General features: G+C 42.4%; 1 protein-coding gene across 1 annotated transcript in view; it reads left to right on the forward strand.

Annotated features, from left to right (window-relative positions):
* Positions 1–1,527: 1,527 nt before the first annotated feature.
* TCERG1L (transcription elongation regulator 1 like) overlaps positions 1,528–24,075 on the forward strand; it is a 182,832-nt gene continuing 160,284 nt past the window's right edge. Inside the window, exons 1-3 of the mRNA XM_040624770.1 lie at positions 1,528–1,866; positions 3,907–4,053; positions 5,012–5,192. Of these exons, the coding sequence (XP_040480704.1) occupies positions 1,528–1,866; positions 3,907–4,053; positions 5,012–5,192 (667 nt within the window). The remainder of the gene's footprint in view (positions 1,867–3,906; positions 4,054–5,011; positions 5,193–24,075) is intronic.

A 24,075-nucleotide genomic window follows, 5' to 3' on the forward strand; every position in this document is an offset into this window, starting at 1 on the left:
CCGGATCTACAAGAAATCATGCCAGGCCAGGAGGAAATTAAGCAAATTAGGATGAGCACACAAGGCTGGAAGCAAATTGAAAGCACCCTGGTGCTATAACTGATCTCAGGGGGGTGGTCAGCACACCAGCTCAGAGGTGATGAGAAAATTCGTTTAGGGAGTCCCAGCTGTGTCTGTGGGTGTTGGTGGGTGGGTGCATGCTGTCCCTCCAGGTCAGGGGGAGCTTTTCATACATGCTCTTGAATGCATGCACCCTAATTCCGCCCCCCACTTTTCTGCTTTCGGTGTCAAGAAGCCCCTTCATTAAATGCTGAGAAGAAGCACGGACTCTGCTAACTGCCGCTGGGCTTCTCCGGCTTAGCGACCTAAGCAACGTATTGGCATACGAATCGCTCAGGGCTGGGCTGGGTCTCAGAGCTGCTGTTGCGGGGCCAGGATCACGCGGAGGTGAAGCTGAAGGCGCTCCAAGGGACTTGGGTCTGCGGCAGGAGGTGGGCCCGAGCGGCTGGGACGCGCCGCCTGGCGGTGACTGCGTGTGACCGGCGCTATACCTGCTCGCTCCGCAGGCATGGGCTGTGCTCTGGGCTGAGTGAGGGTCCTGGGAGAAGGGGTCCGTCCTCGGTCGCAGGCAGCTAAGGGTGCACAGCAGAAGCCGCTTTAGGTGGGTAAAGGATGAGCACAGTCCTGAGCCTGAGAGAGTCTAGGACCAGCTCACAGTCCCATCATGGGGCCATCCTGTGCAAAGGCCCAGAGGCGACCTGCCTGCTGCCTTGCAACGGAGCTAGTGGGGCCTGGGAGAGGGGCTGCCGTGGCAGAGGACCTGCTGGCGGCTCAGGGAAGTGCTGGGCAGATTTTCTCAAGAGAGAAATCTACCCGCCCCAGTGGCTATGGATGCCCGCCTGGCGTCGGGTCTGGAACCAGCATCCCTTCGGGGCCCTGAGACCCTGGCCCTGCTTAAGCCAGGCAGAGGGCGGCTGGCGTAGTGCCAGCCCGCGCCCCCAGCCCCGCCCGGCGGCAGGACGTGCCAGGCTCCGGCGCCGCCGCCTTGGCCTCCGCTAGCCGCGGCGCTTGCATTCCTCTCCCGAGTCCGACCGAGCTCGCGGCCCCTCCGTGCGCTCCGTCCGCGCGAGCTGGCGGCCTCTCGCGCCGCACCGGAGCCGGGGGCGCGATCCGCGGGATCCCGGCCCGCGCGCCCGCGCCCCCGGCCCTCCTGCCCGCGCCGCCGCGGGGGTCTGGGGGGGCGGCGGGCGCCCGGCGGCCGCGGGAGAGGGGGTGGCGCTGACTGCCGCCGCCGGGAGTCGGGGGGCGCGCGGGCGATCGGGCCCGGGGGCGGCGGCGCGGGCGGCCGCGCTCGGGGGCGGGCGGCGGGCGGGAGGAGGGGCTCCCCGCGCGGGGCAGGGGCGGAGCGAGCGGCCGCGCCGCGGAACCAAGTGAGTTGGCTCCGGAGCCCGCGCCGCCGCCGGCCCGCACCTCGGGCGCCCGCCGCCCCCGCCGCCCCCGCCGCCGCCGCCCGCGCGGGGATGCAGGATGCTGGTGGGCGCCAGGCTCCAGCGGCGGCGGCGGCAGCTGCAGCAGCAGCCCCGGCGGCGGCAGCCTCTCCTCTGGCCGATGAATGCAGACCCGCCGCCGCCGCCGCCGCCCTGGGTTTGGATGGTTCCCGGCTCGGCCGGGCTGCTCCGGCTGGGCGCCGGGGTCGCGCCCCCGCCCGTGCTGCTCGCCTCTGCGCAGCCCCCCGCCGGCCCGCTGCTCCCGGGGCTGCCCGGCTGGCAAGCCCCCGGAGAGCCCCTGCTGCCGCTGCTGCCGCTGCCCTCTGCGCCAGACCACGCCGCCGCCGCCGTGCACCACTATCCCTTGCTCCACGGGCAGGTAACGTGTCCCCGGCCCCCGACCCCGGAATCCGGGGGTCGCCGGCTGCTCCCCTCCGCACCCTGGGCGCGGCCCTCGCCTGGCCCCGGGGCGGCCCTGGCCCTGCGGCTCGCGCCCTTCCCTCCCCGCGGTGGTCCTCGGCTCCCCAAGCCATCAGGGTGCAGCCTGGCAGCCATGCATCGGCAACAAAGTTCATGCTTCGACGTCCCGTTCTGCCTCTCGGCAGTTTTCGCGGCACGTCCTCGCGGTCCCTCGGCCCGGCGCTGGGGAGCCCTCGCCCCAAGGCCAGAGTTGGGACCGCCCTGGCCACAACTTTCGCCTGGGCCGGGGTCGCTGTCCAGAGAGCGGTGCTGAAGTAGCGGCCGCTGGAGCCCAGCGTTGCAGCGGCGTACCGTGGCTGACTTATCGCAGAGAAGTTAATACTTTTACAGTCTCTGCCAGACTTGAAAAGCAAGCTGGGAATCAATAGCTATTTCTGATTCTGATCTGGGTTTTTTTTTTTTTTTTTTGAAAATAGACTCAGGACAATGCTTAAAAGAATTCAAACCAATGGAAGCCGGCAAGGAAATCCTGCCTTTAATATTGAGAAATATTGCCGGTGATTTCCCCTCCCACCCTAGGTCAGCCTGAGTCCACCAAATTAGCTAATGCCATATTGCACTCTAGAAGAGTTTGGGGTTTAAAACGTGGAATTAAAAAGAAAAAGTGATTGTACCTTTGATTAATGGTGCAACAGAGCAGGGCAGGCTGGTTTTGACAAGATCCATTGTTTGCTATCTAACTATGCAGATGCATTTAAATCAGGGAATAACATGTATTTTATTCCAAAGATTGTCCTCATTAGCATATTCAAATGAGTGGTGTGTTAGAATACATCATTTAATTAATTTAATTCCAATATTATCTTGTGAGCTTTTCTAAAAGATGTTATTAAACTCCTCCTAAATTGATCTTTAGACTTAATGATACATCACATATGCGGTACTGGATATCACATTTCGGTGTGTGATGCAGTTCATATTGGGTTTTATTGAATAAACGTTGGTAGCTTTTTCGATGTTTTGAAAGGGTTGTTATATCAGAGTCCTACCACTAGAGGTATATAATGTCAAGGAACTACATTTTTTTTCTGTAGAGAACACTGCATTAGTGTGTGTGTGTGTGTGTGTGTGTGTAATTTAAAAAGAAAAATAAAAAAAACTTATCTCTTAAATATTTTCGTGCTACATATTTTCAGTTAAATGACAATATTTAGAAGCAGAAGAATATTTTCACATTAACAGGAAAATCAAAGATGCTTTTATGATTTTAAAACAAATAGATATCAAAGTGTTCCATACCATTGAACAATGATTTTATTAGTTCTTCACTGATGAAGACTCAGTTATTTGAATTAGGGAGACTGTATCCTAAATTGTCTGTCCCCTTGCAGTGTTTGCAATTTTATTCTGTGCATTGGGATCTTCAGTTGTGTGATAAGCTCACTTACAATTTCTTTGCCTTGGAATGTATTTGCCTTTGTGAACCTCGGGAAACTTTGAATCCTAGCCCCTGAGCTAATTTTATTTTGAAAATATTAGTTGTGTTGGTTTTTAAATGGTAAGTGTAATTAATACAAAATGTTGTATTGAAAGGATTATCATAAAATATAGCTGCCTGCTTGCTTGTGAAAATAATTCCAAAATTATAAAAGGAATACCCAGCATTTCATCTTTCCATTGTGGTTTCTCATTATCTCAGGGCAGAAACCAATTTCTTACTATATTCTCATGGCTTTGTGCTTAGAAATTCTTTTGAAGTATTGAAGAATGCAATGTTGGTGATGCTTTGTGATGATTCAAATATGAAAACTTTTATACATTTTTAAAATTTGTGAATATTCATGTTTTTTTTCACTGTTGAAAGGAGGAATTTCTCTCTTAATTGAATACATACATTTTTAAATTATTTTCTCAAAGCAGCTATCATGGGATCTTGTGGTACAAAGTAGTTGATCTGTTTAGGCTAATGAGCACTCCTTTATCTTTTCTTGGGTTTCAGTGGCTGTGCGGTGGCCATTCTCCATCCATAGGACTGTCCCCCTCTTCCACTGTGGAGCTGGTGCCCATTTTCCCACACGTCTGTCCATCTGCTCTTCCACCTCCTGTTGGGAAAAGTTGGATAGACAAAAGGATACCTAATTGTAAGGTAAAATGCAAATAGTTTAATTAGATAAATGGACCTTTAATTATGAATTTGCTGGGTATTTCCATACCAGCAGAAAACATTGTGTGTGTTCTAACTGTAATATCTAGATCTAGAGATAAACCTTGTCAGAATAAGATCAATCTGTTCAAAAACACCAGCCGAGGTGGGGAGTCATTTTGTTTCAACTGGAAAATTTGGATTCCGTAGAATAATATAAAATTTCTACTTCTGAATCAGAATCCACTTTAAAATTTTTTTAGTTTTTAGATCTGTAAGCATTGATTAAACTCTAGTCTTTTTTTTTTTTTAAGATTTTATTTATTTATTTGACAGAGATAGAGACAGCCAGCGAGAGAGGGAACACAAGCAGGGGGAGTGGGAGAGGAAGAAGCAGGCTCATAGCAGAGGAGCCTGATGTGGGGCTCGATCCCAGAACGCCGGGATCACGCCCTGAGCCGAAGGCAGACGCTTAACCGCTGTGCCACCCAGGCGCCCCTATCAAACTCTAGTCTTAAACATTACATGATTTAAGTATAAATTTTATGAGCAGGTTTTTCTTGCTGTTATTGCTTTCATCTTTCTGATGGTTTATCTTAGCTTTTGAATTCAAATTTAAAGGCCACACTGTGTTTGCTTGGAAACTAAAGGCGAGTGGTACGGTAACTTTTCTACAACACACTATTTACCTCACTGGGGTTATTCTTCAATCTGTGAAGTGGCTGCTAGGCTGAATTAACCAAGTTGATGGTGGAAGACCAGCCTTGGAGACTTTATCTCGAAGGGGATTGATGTCAGAGCACCGTGGATCTTTAGGTTTTAGAATGATGCTTCTACAGAGTCCTCACTTGTAGAATCCCCAATATTTGATCAATGTAAGAAAGAAAAATATGTTACAGCAGTGTTTAGCTTTTACCATGTGCCTTGTCTTAAATGTGATGCTTGCTTTATTTTTGGACAGATCTTTTTTAATAATTCCTTTTCTCTGGACTCAACGTGGATATATCCTGAAGAGTCAAGGTTGTTCCATGGCCATGAAAAGCCTCATTTGTTGGCAAATCAAGTCGCTCTGTCTCTGTCCAGACCAGCTCCTGCCTCCCGGCCTCTTCCCACTGTGCTGTTAGCACCTCAGCCAATACCAGGTTGGTGCCCCAAATATATATTATTTTTTGTTTCTGCTTTAGTTCATCGGTTAGTTTTAGGTATGGAAACTGTATTTGTCGTTTTAACGAAATGATTATTTCAAGTTCTAATTTTTTTCATGAGCGTGATTCCTTTTTATAAAGAAATTGGATGTTTAATAGCTCATTCATTGTGTTTTTAGACTGTGGGATCTGTTTTTCAGATGAAGGTATGGTTAGGGGATTTTGATAGAATCCTATTTTTCGGTGCTCCATTTTTAGAATTGGACTAAATCTTCTGCTGACAGCTCTTAACGGGAGCACTAACTGACGAGGCAAGTCACTGCCCACGTTACTCGTGTGGGGCGAGGTGCCTGTAGCAGAGCTCCCTGGTCTGCAGGACAGGGGCACTTGTAAGATGTTTGTGAGTTTTGCCTGCATGCTGGGGGTGATATTGGGAAGGGCCTATAAAAATGTACCGTTTGGAAGATGGATTTTGTTCTATCTTTGGAGCCTAGTGGCCTGAAAGAACATTTGTCCTGGAACAGAGTCCCATGAAATTATCTCTGGATGAAAGATTGTATAATAAACCTATATAGCAACAGGAGAATAAAATCATCTTATGAATTTTTAAATTGATTTTTAAAATCACCTTAACATAGATCATATTATAAAAGCAAGCATTGTCCATGCCAAGATTATCTTGCAACGCCTTCCATTATGGAATATTTTATGACTTCAGAATTACATTATCTTCCTGTAATTTCCTACCTATCAAGCTTTTCTCAATGTGTGTCTCTAAAATTTTGTAATAAGGACATGTTCCTGTGGATAGTGCAGTGCTGGTTTAGGAGATACATTTATTTTCTTCTCTCTTTGCCTACCTTACGCATTTTTAATCTGCTACAGATCTTGTTTAGTAATAAGTCAGGAAGAACAACTCAACTATTGTGTTTTTCACAGGCTTTCATGATTCTTGACTGAAACTTGCCTTCTGTCCCTGTAATTGTGCATTACTGAGTTATTAAAATCTGAATGCGTATCATACATACATTTATGAACTTTTTACACTAAGATGATCGTGTTGCCTATTTAATGACCATGAAAGATGACCAGATTGCATGTATTATGTAAGAATTCCATGGCTTTAGCTGGCTTGCGTACCACCCTTGAGTATCATAGAGACATTTCTCAGTATAGCTACTCCTCTTCTTAGAAAACCCATACTATGAATGTGCTGAATACCTAGTTGAAGAAGCTTATGGCAACTTACAGCTTTTCTCTCAGATGGATATTGTTTTTTGTGTGGCAAACATCTCATACTTTATTCAAAGCATATTTATGTTTGTTTTACCTTTGACTTTTGACTACTCCATTTTAAGGGACAAAGTATTTCTTACTAACATGGTTGATAATAGAATAACCATTCTGACCTGGTCTACCCTCTGTTAAATCTCTGCTTTTATTTTTCCCTGAGTTTTTTTTTTTTTTTTTTATAACCCATAAGAAAATAACACTTATAGTTTTACTTATCTTTTGGGGAGAAATGTGTCTGCCCCCAGAGGTAATTTAATAACAGTTAAATGCATGTGTTCAAGATGGGAGTTTCCAAACTCTTTGTGAAGATTTTGATTTTTTGATAAATTTCAGAAGTTTTAGGAATTCCTATTCTGGAAAGCATGTGTTAAATATCCTGTGTGCAAAGAACATATGCAGGGGGTTGTCTGTATGTTACTGACTGCTTAGCAGAGAAGCGGGGAGGGGAGCTGGCAACTGCAGGAGGTGAGGTCAGCTCCAGGTCAGCTAAAAAAGAAGATAACATCATTGCAGTTTCAGCATAGTTAACAAGAAAATGAAAATGCAATGAAACATTCTATATGTCAGTTTTCAGAGTATTGTTAAAAGTAATTATTAAGGGGTGCCTGGGCAGCCCACATGCTTGAGCACCCAACTCTTGATTTCAGCTCAGTTAATGATCTCAGGGTCATAAGGTCGAGCCCCATGTCAGCCTCCATGCTGGACATGGAAACTGTATAAGATTCTCCCTCTCTCTCTGCCCCTCTCCCACCCTCCCACCCTACTCACCCACACATGCTTTCTCTCTCTCTCTCTCTCTCTAAAATTGCTATTAAATTTTACATCCTATTATAAATCAATAAATTTAGATATTATATTTAATTTTCATTATATAGTTATACATTTTAAATGTAAAACATATTGCATATCTTCTATTAATATATCATGTATAAATATGTTATAGAGTTGTATTTTAAGTTGATCAAACTTGTTACAAATTGTTATATTCATAAGTAAATAGCCTCATATCATAGATATATTTTATTGATCTGTTTTCAATTCGTCAAAGACACACTATTAGAACTCCAAAAGAACCAGAAGAATGAGTCAAAGACCCTCATTTTAAATAGGTCTTAGTGAGCGAAGCTCATTTTCCTTTCCTGGATAGATAGTAGTTTAGTGTAATAATCATTTTTGAAGTAATGTTTTATATGCAGAGTTGTTTTGTCTGCAGTGCAATGTCAATATACACCATGAGCTCCACTGAAACGACACTAGATAGCAGCTTTGTTTGAATAAGCATGTTGTTTGTTGAACTGAATTAGAGGTTGTAACAGGTAGAGATGCCGGCCTTGGTGACCTCTGAGACTCATGTTAATATCGCACAACCCGATACATTGTTGGTTAACTGACTGCACAGCAACAGGGTCTCCTGTAATATTAGCACAGCTGTGAATTTGGATAAGTCATCTAAAGTCTAGGAGGTATTATAAAGGACTTAACTTCATTTTGGTCTATACTAGACTCATGTTGACAGTAATAGTGATGATCTGCCATCATATGTGCATCTGAGAAAAGCTCATTGGCCACCTTTAATCGTGGAAGCAGATGGTTAATATCATATTCTTGCCTTCATTCACTGGACCCCTCCCCCCCGCCAGCCATGCAAGGAGGTCATGCTCCAGTGGGGAACAGGCAAGTCAGCAGATAAAATCACACAACATGGATCCTCCCCAGGGGAGGGGGGGTGATACCACCTGAAACACATCTCCAAGATTTAGCAGAACTTTAACAGGGCAGGAAGAGGGGAATGGAATTCCAAATGAAGGGAGTGGAATGGCCCAAGACACAAACACATGAGAAATGTGGTGTCGGGTCATAACACATGGTTGAGTGTGGCCGCACCGCAGAAGTAGACGGGGAGGGGCAGGGATGGGGCAGCAAGTGGACCAGGCTCTGCAAGATGAGCCCCATTACCCCACTGGAACTGTGTGGTGGGTACGCCCCAAGCTCTTTAAAGAGTGTTGCGGAATTTTCCATCCTTCCTTGGCTCAGGATCCATGGTTCCTTCAGTGAAGAGAAGCAGAGCAGACACAGAGAATACAGAGCCTTTTCTCATTGAGAAGTAAATCCAAGCATTTAAAAATATGCAAAGTTACAGCTGTACTAGAAACTTAAGTCTCTAATGAATAATTTAGCGGCTTTTTAAGGAATTATCCCTAATTACAGTATGAATGGGTTGAATTGAGAAATAAGCCAGGACTCACTCATTTCCAGACCTCGGAAACTGATTCAAGGCAAGACTGCTGGGGAGGAGAGGCAGCGTGCCACCAGCACGGAAGCTGTCCTCCTGAGGAGCTCCTCCACACTTAGGGCAGCCTCTTTGCTTGATCTCCTCCACTGACATCCCCTTTCTCCCATGCAGCACTGGGAGCCCGTCTTCCCAGGGAGGAGAGGCGTGGCACCACATCTTAGGACATGGGGATAATAGCGAGTGGAAGAGGAGACAGGGCTGCATGGAAATCATGCTTCCTAAGGAGGCTCTGTACTGTACTTGTAAAAATGAGAACTCAGAGCCCCTGCAGCTGCTCAGAAATAAAATGACTTAGATTCAGAGTATCACGCAGTGGGAAGGGGAAGATAATTAATTCAGCCTCTGTCCAGTAAAGATGCATGAAATAAGAGTTTAGTGGAACATGGAGATTGGCCTAAAAGTTGTCTGTATAACATTGCCCTTCAGCTTAAGATCAAAGAACCTGATTCTACCAACATCTTTTTGGGAGAAAAAACAAACCCACCTCATTCAAAGATGACCAGTGAGAGAGAGAGAGAGAGAGAGAGCAAGCATGCCAGTGGAAGATGAGGTGGGGAGACCGAACATACTCTGCTTCATGAAAGATTCATTTCCTCACAAGGCGTGCAAGAAAAACAAACTTAGAAACAGGTTCTTGCACAGGAACTTGTCAATATGTTGGATAAATCAACTTCTGGTCTTAGTAGGAAAAAAAAAAGTATGTTATAGAAAAGCAGCAAAAGATAAGATCAAAAGTGCCAAGTTGCAAAGTCGTGCAGAAAGATAGTCGGACATGAGAAAAGAATGCAAGGGAACTTTTGAACACTGGCAATTAAAGTCATTAAAGACGAGAGCTGATTCTGGAGGTAATGACGGAAGACAGCATAGGAAAAGTCTCAAGCATGCGTGTCTGGGACAACGAGGGACGAGAATAATGAGAGGAGGTAATATGCGAAGTAGAAAGCAAACAAGGCATCTATTTGTATCGGACCTCCGTGGAAGACTTAGTGAGGCAGGAGCGTGACATGTGGCCACACCGTGTATCTTGCTCACTATGTCCTGATAAATTGCAGGAGAGGGAGAGGCACGGCTTGAACAGAATGGGTGTCGTTTCACATCATTCCTCAGCACCAGATGTCATTAGTTGGTGGGGAAGCTTTAGAGAATTATGAGGACAAAAGTCTGTGATTGAAGAAACGTATGCCAACAGGGAAGTCATACACATGCATAAGCAAGGAAAAGATGTTCTCAGATCAGCAACGGATCGGCTTTGTCACACCCAAGTTTTCACCTCAAATTCCACTTTGTCTACAGTGAACGTTGCTTCTCTTCTGCCTCTGCACCCCTGCCCCAGCCCCCTGTTATCTTGCCTGTCAGTTTTGCCTTGTCTTTTGTTTAAAGCTCAGGTTAACTATTGAAAGGCATGGAAAAACATTTGTCTGTGTTCATGGATCAGAAGAATTAATACTGTTAAAATATCCATACTACCCAAAGCCATATATAGACTGAATGCCATCCCTATCAAAATTACAATGGCATTTTCCACAGAAATAGAAAAAATCCTAAAATATTTATGGAACCACAGAAGACCCTGAATAGCCAACGCAATCCTGAGAAAGAAAAGATCAAAGCCAGAGGCATCACATGTCCTGACTTCAAACTATAATACAAAACTACAGTAATCAAAACAGCATGGTACTGGCATAAAAACAGACACATAGACCAATGAAACAGACTAGAGAGCCCAAAAATGAACTCCTGCATATATGGTAAGCCAATATTTGAAAAGGGAGCCAAGAATATTCAGTGAGGAAAGGATAGTCTCTTCAATAAATAGTGCTGGGAAAATTGGATAACCACATGCAGAAAAATGAAATTTCCTAATATATAAATGTTGAATTACTATGTCATACATCTGAAACTATTCTAATGTGTGTCAACAATACTTCAATAAAAAAGGTAAAATTAGATCCCTATCTCACAATACTTACCAAAATTAGGAAGATTTAAGCATGAGACCTGACACTGTAAGACCCCTTAAAGAAAACAAAGAAAAAACTCCTTGATATTGGTCTTGACAACAAGGTTGGATATGACACCAAAAGCACAAGCAACAAAATCAAAAATTAAAAAGTGAGACTACATCAAACTTAAAAGATTCTGCACAGCAAAAGAAACAATGAAGAAAATGAAAAAGCAACCTACGGAATGGGAGCAAGTATTTGAAAATCATACCTCTGTTAAGGGGTTAAGGTCCAAAATATACAAAGAACGCCTACAACTCAGTGACAACAAGCAATCCATTTTAAAAATGTGCAGAGGGGGCGCCTGGGTGCCTCAGTCGTTAAGCGTCTGCCTTCAGGTCAGGTCATGATCCCAGGGTCCTGGGATCGAGCCCCGCGTCGGGCTCCCTGCTTGGCGGGAAGCCTGCTTCTCCCTCTCCCACTCCCCCTGCTTGTGTTCACTCTCTTGCTGTGCCTCTCTCTGTCCAATAAATAAAATCTTTAAAAAAGTGTGCAGAGGAACTAAATAGACATTTTTTTTCCAAAGAAGACATCCAGATGGCCAACAGACACATGAAAAGATGCTCAGTGTCACTGGTCATCAGGGACATGCAAACCAAAACCACAATGAGACGTCACCTCACACCTGCCAGAATGACTATTATCGGAAAGACAAGATCTCCGTATTGGTGAGGGTGTGGAGGAAAGGAAACACTTTCGCACTCTTGGTGGGCATGTCAATTGGTGCAGCCACGGAGGAAAACAGTACAGAGGTTAACCCTAAAATTAAAGGTAGCACGGCCCTACGATCCGGCCATCCCACTTCTGGGTATGTATTCAAATGAATTGAGATCAGGATCGTGAGGGGATACCTGCGCTCCCATGTTTATTGCAGTATTATTCACAGTAGCCAAGATGTGGAAGCAACCTACGTGTCTGTCTTTTAATCCCAGGGACTAATGGATAAGCCTGTGGGACATATGCTCAGCCATGAGAAAGAAAGAGATTCTGTCATTTCTGACCACACGGTGGACCTTGAGGGCATATGTTGAGAGGAGTCGGATGGAGAAAGACAAATACTGTATGATCTCACTTCCATGTGGAATCTAAACAAGCTGGACTCAGAGAAGCAGAGTAAACTGGGGGTCACCAGAGTTAGGCGTGGGGGCTTGGGCAGATGTTGGTCAAAGTGTACAAGCTTGCAGTGAGAAGACGAATACCTTCTGGGGATCTGATGTACCGCCTGGTAACTATAGTCAAGAACACTGCATTAAATGCTTTAAAGTTGCTAAGAGACCAGATCTTAAATATTCTCATCAAAAAAAAAAAAAAAAAAAGAAAAGAAAAATCAAGAAAATAAGAAGAAAGGTCTGAAATCAATGATCTAAGCTTCCACCTTAAAAATCTAGAAAAGAGTGAAAGTTAATTAACCTGAAACTAGCAGAGGAAGGAAATAGTATTGACAAGAGCAGAAATAAAAAACAGAAAAATATAAAGAAAATCAGTGAAACCAATTGCTTGCTTGCTTGCTTGCTTTGATTGAATGGTTAGGACGACTGACAAACCCCTGGTTATAGAGAATAAGAGAAAAAGAGAGGGGCACCTGGGTGGCTCAGTCGGTTCAGCGTGACTCTTGATCTCTGCTCAGGTCTTGATCTCAGGGTTGTGAGTTCAAACCCTGCATTGGGCTCCACGCAGGGCGTAGAGCTTACCTAGAAAAAAAGAAGAATAAAAAAGAAAAAAAGAGGGACAACACCAATTATTAACATCAGGAATCAGAAGAGGAACGTCACTACGGATCTTACCGTAAAAATCAAACAGGAAAATATTATAAGCTACTTCATGACAATAAACTCAATGGCTTCGATGAAAGAGACAAATTCTTCCTGAGTCGCAGCTACCTGTGCTCACTCGAGAAGTAGAAAACACGAGAGCACTCTACGTATTAAAAACATTAAATTCATAATTTCAGTCCTTCCCAGAGAGAACACGCCAGACCCAGACAGCTTCCGTGGAGTTCTACCACATGTTTAAGGAAGAAATGATACCAAATTTAAGCAAACTTGTTTGAAAATAAAAGCAGGAATAACACTGGCCCATGTTTGTTTGTTTATTCAGCACTCCCCTGATTCGGACACCAAATAGTGCGAAGAGAGACAACGACAGACCAACATACTTCATAAGCAGAGATGCAGATGTCCTCAACGTGGTATTAGCAATACATGAAACTGATAATACATCATGACCAAGCAAGGCTTTTTCTAGGAAATCAGTGCTGGTTCCACGTTAGCAAATCAATGTTATTTACTTTATCAAAAGGATAAAGAAGAAAAGCAACATGATCATTTCAATAGATGCAGAAAAGGCATTTGTCGAACTCACCATCTATTCAGATTTAAAAAAATAACAACAAATGAAGCTCTAAGTCAACTAGGAATTATTTTTTAAAGATTTATTTACTTGAGAGAGAGAAAGAGAGCACGAGCAGGGGGAGCGGCAGAGGCAGAGGGAGAAGCAGGCTCCCCGCTGAGCAGGGAGCAGGACACAGGACTCCCTCCCAGGACCCTGGGATCATGACCTGAGCTGAAGGCAGACACTTCACCGACTGAGCCCCCCAGGAGCCCAAAGACAACTAGGAATTAAAGGGCATGTCCTCAACTAAGAAAGGACGTCTTTTAAAGAGGCCCAACTAATGTTGTATTTAGCAGTGAATGCCTGATGTTTTTTCTCTGGGATGGAGAACAGGCAAGAGTCTGTGCTCTCCCCATTCCTACGTGAAATTTTACCAGAAGTCCTAACCAACTCAATAAGGCAAAAAGAAAACTTTGGAAAGCATACAAAGTGCAGACAATATACAGACAAAAAGATTACCATAGGGACTATCTCAAAGAGTCTACTACAAGCCACTAGTTCTCGTAAGTGAGGTTAGCAAGTTGCAGGACACAAGCTCAGTGTGAAAATTCCATTGTATTCCTATATTACTGGTGATGAACAACTGGAAATTAAAATAAAATAGCAGTATCATTAAAGCACTCAAACCATGAAACATTTACAGGTTAACCTAACAAAGCATATGTCCTGAAAACTACAAAACATTGATTGGAGAAATCAAGGACATTAATAAATGGAGCAATATTTTGTATTAATGGGTGGGAAGACTCCATAATGTTAAGATATTGGTTCTCTCCAAATTGATCTTATAATCTATGTAATTCTAAACAAAATGCCAGTTTATTGAAATTGACAAGCTGAATCTATCTGGAAAGCTGAAGAAAAGAGAATAGCCATAGTAGTTCTGAAAAAAGATGCGGAGGAATCATACATAACTGATTTGAATGCCTATGATAAATCTCCAGGAATGGAGGAGATATATAATTGGCAAACCCATAGGAACAAAGATCAATAGAACATAGTAATAGACCTTCCAGAAAGAGACACACACATATATGGTTAATTTGTTTTTGACAAAGCTGCAAAGGCATTTAATAGAGAAAACTTGCCTTTCCAATAAATGGTTTAGGAACAATTCATCTTTAAAATAAACAAGTAGACCCTAACCAATACCTTGCATCATATAGAAAAATTAACTGAAAATAGATTATAGACCTTATTATAAAACAAAAAACCCTAGAACTTCTGAAAGAATACATAAAAGAAAAAATTTTAACCTTAAATTAGGGAAAGATTTCTTAGATATGACACCAAAAGCCTGAACCATAAAAGAAAATGTATTTGATACATTGTACTTCATCAAAATTAAATGTTGTTTTTCGAAAGGACTTTTAATAAAATGAAAAGAAAAGTCACAAGGTGGGGCAGTCCGGTCACAGCCCACAATATGTTCGCAAAACATATATCTGATAAAGAATTGATATCTAGAATATACAAACATCTCTTAACAGTCAAGAATGAGAAAATGGGCGAAATATGTGACCAGACCCATCACCAGCAAAGATACATGGATGGCAGTTGAGCACGTGACAATACGCTCAGTGTTCTCTACCATTAGATGCAGGGGAAATCCATAATGAGACTCCCCCCTTCATATTAGAACAGCTGTGGATTAAACCCTACACCGGCAGGGCCACGTACCCGTGAAGATGTGGGGCAGCTGAAACGTTCATAACTTGCTGGTGGGAATGCAACATGATAGGATCTCTTTGGAAATCAGTTTGGCAGATTCTTGTAAACACACCCACGTCATATTATCGAGATCTCATTGCTGGGTATTTATCCAAGAAAAACAGAGGCACGTCCACACAAAAACCTATACACAAGTGCTTATACTGGCTTTCTTGATGAGCAGCAAACTTGGGGACAGGCCAGATACCCATTACCTGTTGAATGGATCAACAAACTTGGGCACGTCCCAACAATGGACTGTGACAGGAACGGGCCTCTGGTGCATGGCAGCAACGTGACCTAATCCCAAAAACATTATGCTAAGGGAGAGTGCGGAATCAAACATTTGTGTTGGATATGACTCCCTTTTCAGGACATTCTAGGGAAAGTGGAACTGTGAGACCCAAACCACATCAGCCATTTCCAGGGATTGGGGGTGGGAGAGGAGTACTGACTACAGAGGGACAGACGGCACCTTGTGGGGTTGTGGTCAGTTGTCTGACTATGGGCGTGGTTACACGGCGGCAGTTGTGGAGAAGAGTGAATTCCACTGTATGTGAATTGTATCTGAATGCACCCAACCTTATTTTTTTTTCTTAAAGAAGAGTCGTAAGAGACATTCCCAGTAACACATGCAAACTTCACGTGATCCTGGTTTGAACAAACCAAACCAAACAATTGTGAGACAACTGGAGAATCTGAGCACTGACCAGGTATTCAACAGTTCTAAGGAGTTATCGTTAATTTGGTTCATTGGTAGGTGTAACAAGAGTTCCATGCTTATGCTTTGGAAAGAACCCTCCTAGGGGAGAAAGAACCTACTGCAGCTCGTGAGCGGAGCTGGAGTGGGGAACTGGGGGTGGGAGTGTGAGCCCGAGCACGCCCGGCCGGCAGCCACTGCTTGTGGAAGGGGTGCTGGCGATGTGGGGGTCATCACACTGTTCTCTATGATATTACTGTTGGAAGTTTTCATAATGAAAATTGAAGGAAACAGGGTAAGCAATAGGACCAGGAGCACATTCAAGAAACCGCAGAGTGATGGAGCACAGTCCACCTGCAGGCCCCAGTGCAGCGAACTCGGCGATTCAAGGTCAACTGTAAAGAGGCACCCAGCCCCCATGAAATTGAAAGACCACTGAAAAATAAATGAATGAGACAGAAATCAGCACGACAAAAATAAACCTTTTATGAAATAACCGAACACGATGTGCGCATATTAGAAGGGAAAGGTTGCGGCCCGTGGTACCGCTTGGCAAACCTAAGCCCCAAAATGACGATGGTGTCTCTACGGGCACAGCGTAAACCGCTTTCAAATCAAGGCATTAGGGAGTTAGAGAAAACTAAGGAAATTGATAAAAAATAAAGACAGACATTCATAGTTTTAGAAACAAATAAATTGATTTAAAAGAAAAAACACCCCACCCATAGTCAGAAAAAAATAAACATATCAGGTGGAAACACTCCTGGTCAATATCAGTAATTTTTTTTTTTTTTTATGATTAGTTGAACTGTTTTGGGGACATAATGAGCTATTCAACTTGGATCAAGGTGGGGCAGCCTGGTCACAGCCCACAGTCTCCTGCCTCCTGTGACGGCCGCGAGCTCATGGACCTCACTGCCACGGCCCCTCCACCTGCGTCCCTTGCGGGGGGCTCTGCGGGTGACACCCGTCAGGTCTCCAGACTCCAAGGAGAATCTTCTCCTGACACGGAGCTTGTTTCGGAACATAGAAAATGGTAATATGCTGGTGTAGATTATAAAGTCGGCTACCCATTTTACCAATGTTTCTCAAAAACAGGAAAAAAAGAGAAGCAAATAAATTACTTGGACAAGCAAATAAATTACTACAAGATCTCAGTTGTAAAAGTGGCTGCAAAAATCCTGAAAGTATTAATGAAAATGTGACAGTATGGTAGCGATAACATCTGCCAGGATCCAGTGGGGTACATTTCATGGCAGCAGAAATTGTATAATAATAAGAAAGGGATTGGCAACAACATCACGTCAGTAGGTTTAATAAGAAAAAAATACTCTTTAATTGGATTTTAGGAAGATGTATTGTTTGATAAAATTCAACCGCCATTTAAAAAATGAGGAAACTAAAAACTGAAGTGTAATCCCTCAACAGGATACATATTTATCTAAACTTGCCACATCACACAGCAGACGTCACTGTCATTCCCATGAAAACCAATCACTATGTATCTTTTACTTGGCTGTTTCCTGGAAGTTCCAGCCATTGCAATAAGAAATGAAACACAAATATGAAATTCTGCTTGAAGTTTGCCGTACCTTTGTATTTTGAAAACTCATGACATTCAGCTTAAAAATTCTCAGAATTAGAAAGGCAGTCCAGCAAAATGGGTTGATAAAATATAAGCATACAAAAGACAGTATGTTTCCTATGTGTTAATAGTTAGAGATTGTAGTGGGGGAGATACTTTCTTCCACATGGAAAATGCATAAAGTACATGCACACAGCCATCGACACAGGCAGGTGCGTCAGACCTTCACCTGTGTTTGAATCCAAACAAAGGAAACTAAGAATTTGCTGAAAATGGTATTTTCAACTGAAGAGACTCACTATAGGTTTGGATAGGACAATGGGGCATCGTGAGGGTATCAATTCTTCTCACATTAGTTTATGGATATAATATAATGCTAGTTATGTTACTTTTTTGAAATGTGAGCAAATCATTTTAAAGTGTTGATCAGGGAACACACACATGAGATCGGCAAATATATACTTTTATGGATTTAGTTTCTTACTCTGAAGTTGCATCAGTTTTTAAAGATGTGCTGATATACTAATCTACATATAGATTAATGCAATGAGTGTTAAAAGAACTGTTATATAGGATGATATTCTAATACCATCATAAAAAATAGACATAAACAGATGACTCACAGAATAATTATCAGTGATCATTATGCAGTTTGTGGTTTACTCATAAGCAATTCAAGGAATGCAAATTTAAACCACCAAATATAATATTCCCATTAAATTAGCACAGACTTTCCAAAACCTTGGCGCTGCTCGTGTTTGCAAGAGTGCAGTAGGGTGTGCACTCATTCTTAACGCTATTAAATGTAGTGTGTAATGGGTCATGCATCTGACTTTCTGATCTTTTAAAAAAGTTAATATAATTTCACTCAGTGATTCTACTTCTTGGAGAAAGAACAAATGTGTATGTACAGTGATTCAGCACATCATTAGTTAGAATGCCAAAAAGAAAAAATAAAATCTCAAATATCCATGATTAGATAGTTGGTTAAGCGAGTTAGGCTATGTCAGTATTAAAATAGTCTTCAACCATTAATAAAATAACACTTGGAAGGTTATTTAGACAAAAGGAAGTGCTCTTGTTTTGTTTTGGTGAGTTTGAAAAGCAGCTTGCACAGTGTACGGACGGGGTGATCCCAGTCTCGAGAGCACCGTCCACACGCACGCTGCTGAAGACAAGGACGCGCACCGGAATGATGGTCCCTGTTTCTGGAGCCTGGAATGGGGAGGCACCATACGTCCCACTATAGAGTATCTTTTATTTTCCGTTTTTAATGAACACGTATTACTTCTATAATCAGAAAAAAGGCCATGAAAGACATGAAAATGCTTCTTTCGCCTTCATGCCATTGAAGAGAATGTTTCCTGCTGCTGGAGCCTCTCCTCAGCCGCGTACCCCTGGCAGAGCGACCCTGGAGCTGTGTCCGCCTGCGCCACAGAGAGACGGCTGTGGGTGCCGCTCCGCTTCCTCTAGCCCTCATCCTGTCTGGGGAAGGAGCGGCGTCCCATTTTGGGGCCCCAGCCTGAGACAGGTGTCTCTCTTATTTCCTCCTTGGAAACATAACCTTGTGGATCCTTGGGGGCCCACACAGGTGGCGGCACCACCTTCCCATCAGTGGTGTCCCCATGGACACCCCCCCGAGCGGTCTGATGGGCCCCCCCAGGACTGGACGTCCAGGTGCTGGGGATGGGCCAGGGCGGGAGAGCAGAATATGTGCAGAGCTCATCACTGCTCGCCAGGACTCGGCCCAGCTTCCTAGGAAACAAAACCATGACCTCTCAGCCGGCTGTCCCTTGGCCTCAGCTCTTCAACTGGCCACCCAGGGCCCAGTGATTTCTGCAGAGAGAGCATAAGCAGATAGATTTCGAGGACCCCACACTTCATTGAGAGGGTTGGGGGAAACATGCTGCTTTTATATGATAGGAATCCAGGTATTTTTTTAGTAGAAGATGCTAATGTGTTTGACTCAGAACACGGAAAGCCCTCAGGGGACTACAGACTTGCAGCGACCAGTGTAGGGTCTGCCTGCACCCAGCGAGTACGTTCACACTTCCCTCCAGCCCCAGAGACTGTGTGTGTGTGTGGCGGGGGGGCGGGGGGAGGGGGTCCAAGAAGCACTCTGAATTGTGCCCTCTGCAGGAAGTCAGAAGAACGCTGGCATGGGAAAGACATGCATCCAACATCATCTTTTAATAAGTGGCTTAAAAGTTTGTTTTGGAGAAATGGATCACAGATGGCAGGCGGTCTGGGTTCAAAATGACCTTGCCACTGGCTAGCGGTGTGACCTTGGGGGCAGTATCTCTCATCTGTAAAGTGGGGCTATTTCCAGAGTTCAATACATTATTATGACAACATCAGTAATCAATACACTTGCTAACATCCCCATCGCACCTTGGATGCTGGCATATCCCAGCTGCTTTGCAGAGATGTTCCCACCTGATGTTTCTCCAGACACAGTGGATGCAGTGCCTTCTTGGAGATCATTGAGTGAACCCACTATCCCTTTTGATCACTTTGTATTTTCTCTGTGTCTAGACTGTACTTCAAGGCTCCACTTCTAGGAAAATTGGTTGTGCCCCCAGAACCACTGGTATATTATTCAGACGTCAACAACAATCGAGAGGTTGCCTAGATAATGAACAAATATCCAACATAACTCATACCTTTTTACAGAACTGGGGGTTTGCATCCCGTGATCTTTTTGTCCTTGAGTGTTTGGGGACATTCCACAAAACAGTGAAACACTCTGTTGAAAGATGAGAGTCGTAGGTTACAGATTGGATCCTGAGTCATTGTATTCGTGCTGGGCCTATCCAGAAAATAACGAGGGAAATGTCAGAATTTCCTAAGTGTGCACTTAAAATCTACATTAGACATGATTATTCCCTACTTTCTTCTCAAGGGAACTTTCCAGATGCTCGTACCTATTCTAAAGCACTCTTCTCTTTTGGAAATGTACTGTGAATCACTTACAGAATTTTAAATGTTCTGGTACTCATATTTAAAAAAGTATAATGAAACAGGTGAAATTAATTTTAATAATTAATTTTATTTAGCTTAACCTATGCAGAACATTGTCTTTTCAACATGTAATTGGTATAAAATATTAATGGGATCTTTTTCTTCTTCTTTTTTTTTTGTATCATCTTGGTATTTTTTGTTTTGCACAGCACAGCACGCCTCAGTGCAGACCAGCCAGTGCTTGATGGCCTTGTGTGGCTAACATCCCCCGTGTGGGACAGGGCAGCAAAGGAAGATAAGAACCAAGTGTGTGGGTGGAGACCGTAGAGATCTTTTTGTCAGGATATTTTATAGAATAGCTAGTCAATAAGGTGTGAAGACAGCATTGCAAAGAAATTGACCCAATGCCCGTTCTGCAAACAACTTGAATTCAAACGTGACCTTTCAATGTCCATGATCTTATAAAAATAGTTAAAGCACCAATTTTATCCAACATCTAGAATACTTACAAGGTAATACGCGTGTGTGATTTATACGCACAAATGGTTTGCCTTGCATTTTAACACATTTCACTTTTCCCAATTGAAGAATTACCCGTATCTGTTAGGTATGCAGAATTTGGAAACTATCAAAATGTAGAAGTTAGGGAAAAAAGTCACCCAAGGCTCCAGGATGGATGGGTTTCCACGCAGTGCTGTTATGTTGCTGCAATGCCATAGCTACCGTGTGGCATTCTGCTCTGACTTGGTATTTTAATATGTATTTTGCCATGATCGAATACATTAGTAAATGTCACCTCTAATAATTTTTTCAAAATCTAGCGGACAAATCAGAGCTTACTTAACATCAATGCACCAGAGGACACTATTTCCACATTTTCACTGCGCCTACGTATTTTCTAGGCATTTAGCATCCCTTCTTCCTAAGTCCCCAGACGCCTTAAAGACCTCTCAAGCCAAGTTGTCACAGTCTTTCCCCTGCTTTAGAGGACACGAGACTGCTTTGCAAGAACCACGCCAGTGTTGATGATCAGGAAAAGGGTTTGTTTCTTCCTTTCCATTCTCATGCTTTTCAATTCTACTTAAAAGATTTTTATTTTCGCCTTTGCTGTCTAGGCCTTTAGTGCAGTAAGTAACGTACGGATGACGGTGGGCACTCTGGGCTGGCCCCACTTTGAAAGGAGGCTTTTAATCCTTTCCGTCAACCCGGATGTGTGTTGCAGGTTTTATTAATTCCCTGTCAGGGAGCTTCGGAAAATTCCTGCTGTTCCTAGTCTGTTAGTTGTTATTCCTTGTTATCATAATTTAGAGGTAAAATTTTTTCCATATTTTTTCCTATTAAGATAACCACACGTTTCTCATTTTAATTTGTTTTTGTAGTATATGTTATTAAAAAGATTAATAACGTTCACTCACTTGCATGCCTTGGATAAACCCGAGTTCTTCGTTGCAAATTGCCTTTTCTATATGCAGTGCTGCGTTACTGTTATTCCCTCATTTGGGCCGGTGGGTCTGTGCTCCTGCTCTGTGGGGTCTTTCCTTCTGCTCTGCTCACCTGCTTTTAGTGTGGAAGTTATATTGGCTTCATAAATAAATTGAGAGGCGGACCCTCTTTTTTAATTCTTTGGAAGGGTTTTATATTAGAATGGGATACTCCTTTAAAAAACAATTTTTGGGACTTTCCTCTTAAAATAGAAGATCCTATTTTTTCATTTGTGGAATGATTTTAAACACCTGATTTAATGTATTTATTTGCCATATGACTATTCATGCTTTCTGTTTCTTATTCCTGCAAGGATCAACACGTTATAGACGGTTTTCCTGGAATTCATACTTGCAATAACATTTTCAACTTGTTGGTGGTATACAATTGTTTATGATATTTACTTATTGCTTTAAGATACCATACTAATAGTTTTGTCTTTTTTAAACACATAATATTGCTATTTATACCTCTTTATTTAAAAAAAAAATTTACTTGTTCAACTTCACCAGAAATTTGCCCATTTTATTAGAGCTTCAAAGAAACAACTATTGCCCTTTAAAAATATTTTCTATAGATATTTTCATCCTTATTTATTTCTGATTTTGCCTCTAGTTTCTTCCATTTTCTTTGGATTCATTCAGATTTTTTCTTTTGTTAAATCCTTAAGTTATGTATTTGTGCATTAATTTTTTTGTCTTTTTTTCTAGTAAAAGATTTAAAGCTACACATTTCTCTCTACATATCATTTTCACTGCTTCCCACAAATTTGTAAATGCATTTTCATCATTCAGTTCTATAGATTTTACATTTTTATTGTAATTTTATGTCTCATGGATTTTTAGGATATATCTGATTAATTATATCATTTATAAGTTTTGTAATTTCCTTTTCGTTATTCATTTATAATTTAAATAAGTTGTGGTTGGACACGTGGCCTATATAACAACAATTCTTTTGAAATTTGTTGAGATTTATTTTGTGGCTGATACATTTGTCATGTTGGTTAAGAATGTGCATTGGTTAATGGTGGATGCAAGGGTCCATACGTGGGCATTAGAATAGGCTTGATAATTACATTGTTTAATTACACTTTTTCCTTTTGAAATATTTGAGAAACATATGGTTAAATCTTGTACTGTGGTGGTGGATTTCTCCAATTCTGCTGCTCTTATAAATTTTGACACGATTTCATTAGGTTCATTCATATTTTGAGTTTTTCTATTTTTATGGTGAGTTTTACCTTTTTACCAATACGCGGTCACTTCCTCCACACTCAGTGCTTTGTTCTCATAGCACTTTTGCTCGTTACCTATTTCATAGTAGTGTAATACACGTGCACTCTTTTCTTCTGCTCGCCTGTCTTTTTCCATATCTTTGCTGTCCACTTTTCTGTGCGTCCTTTCAATTTAAGTGTACCTTTTTCAAACATTAAATAGGCGGATTCTTTTCCAATTAGCAGTCTATTTCTAACTGGTCAGTGGGTCGGGTTACCTTTGTTGTAAGTATTTGTCTATCTGGACTTTGCTCTACCCTCGGGTGTGCATTCCTGTTTTCCTAATTCTTCTGGCCTCATAGCTTATCTTTATTTGCTATTAACTAAATTTTTTGTTCATTTAAAAATTCTATTTTCTGCTATTGTTTAGAATTTGTACACTGTATTTCTAATTTAAAAGTACTCTTTAAAAAAAAGATTTTATTTATTTATTTAGGGAGAAAGAGAGAGCGGGGGAGGAGCAAAGGGAGAGAGAATCTTAAGCAGACCCCCCACTGAGCACAGAGCCCAAGGTGGGGCTCAATCTCAGGACCCTGAGATCATGACCTGAGCTGAAATCAAGAGTTGGATGCTCAACTGAGCCACCCAGGCACCCCTCTCTTATTAAAAAAAAAACCTCTTAAACTTATGCCATAAGTGGTTAACTTAAAAAGTCTAAAGTTGAATACTGTCTTGCCACTACTCTCTTAAATAGCACAAGGACATTGTAAATAATCTAATACTGACCATCTTTTCTACCTACTTTTTCTAAGTGAGGTGCTTACATTGTTCATTACTCAGTTTTTTAAAGGACATTTATCATTCTTATTGCTCTTGCTACTCATTAACTATTTGATTTTCCTAAGTCAGTCCTTCCAGGATCATTTTTTTCTTTTTTGTTAAATCTTTCAGAATCTTTTTAAAGTGAAGGTCAGCAAGTAGTAAAATCTCTCCATTTTTGCTCATCTGAAAAAATTACTAATTTCCCTTCGTTTTTGAAGGACGGGTTTTCTGGTTGATGGTAATTTTTTCTCAAATCTTTACTAATATTAATCGAGAGATTTATGGGATCTATTTATTTCTGCCAAGTTTTCCATTATTCTTGATGACGTTCCTGTGTAGGTCATCTGTCTTTTGTCTCTGGAGGTTTTTAAGATTTTTCTCTGACTTTAGGATTTATAATTTCATCACAACATGTCTAGTTGTG

Source organism: Ursus maritimus, unplaced genomic scaffold (assembly GCF_017311325.1).
Source record: "Ursus maritimus isolate PB19 unplaced genomic scaffold, ASM1731132v1 scaffold_7, whole genome shotgun sequence".
NCBI lineage: Eukaryota > Metazoa > Chordata > Mammalia > Carnivora > Ursidae > Ursus > Ursus maritimus.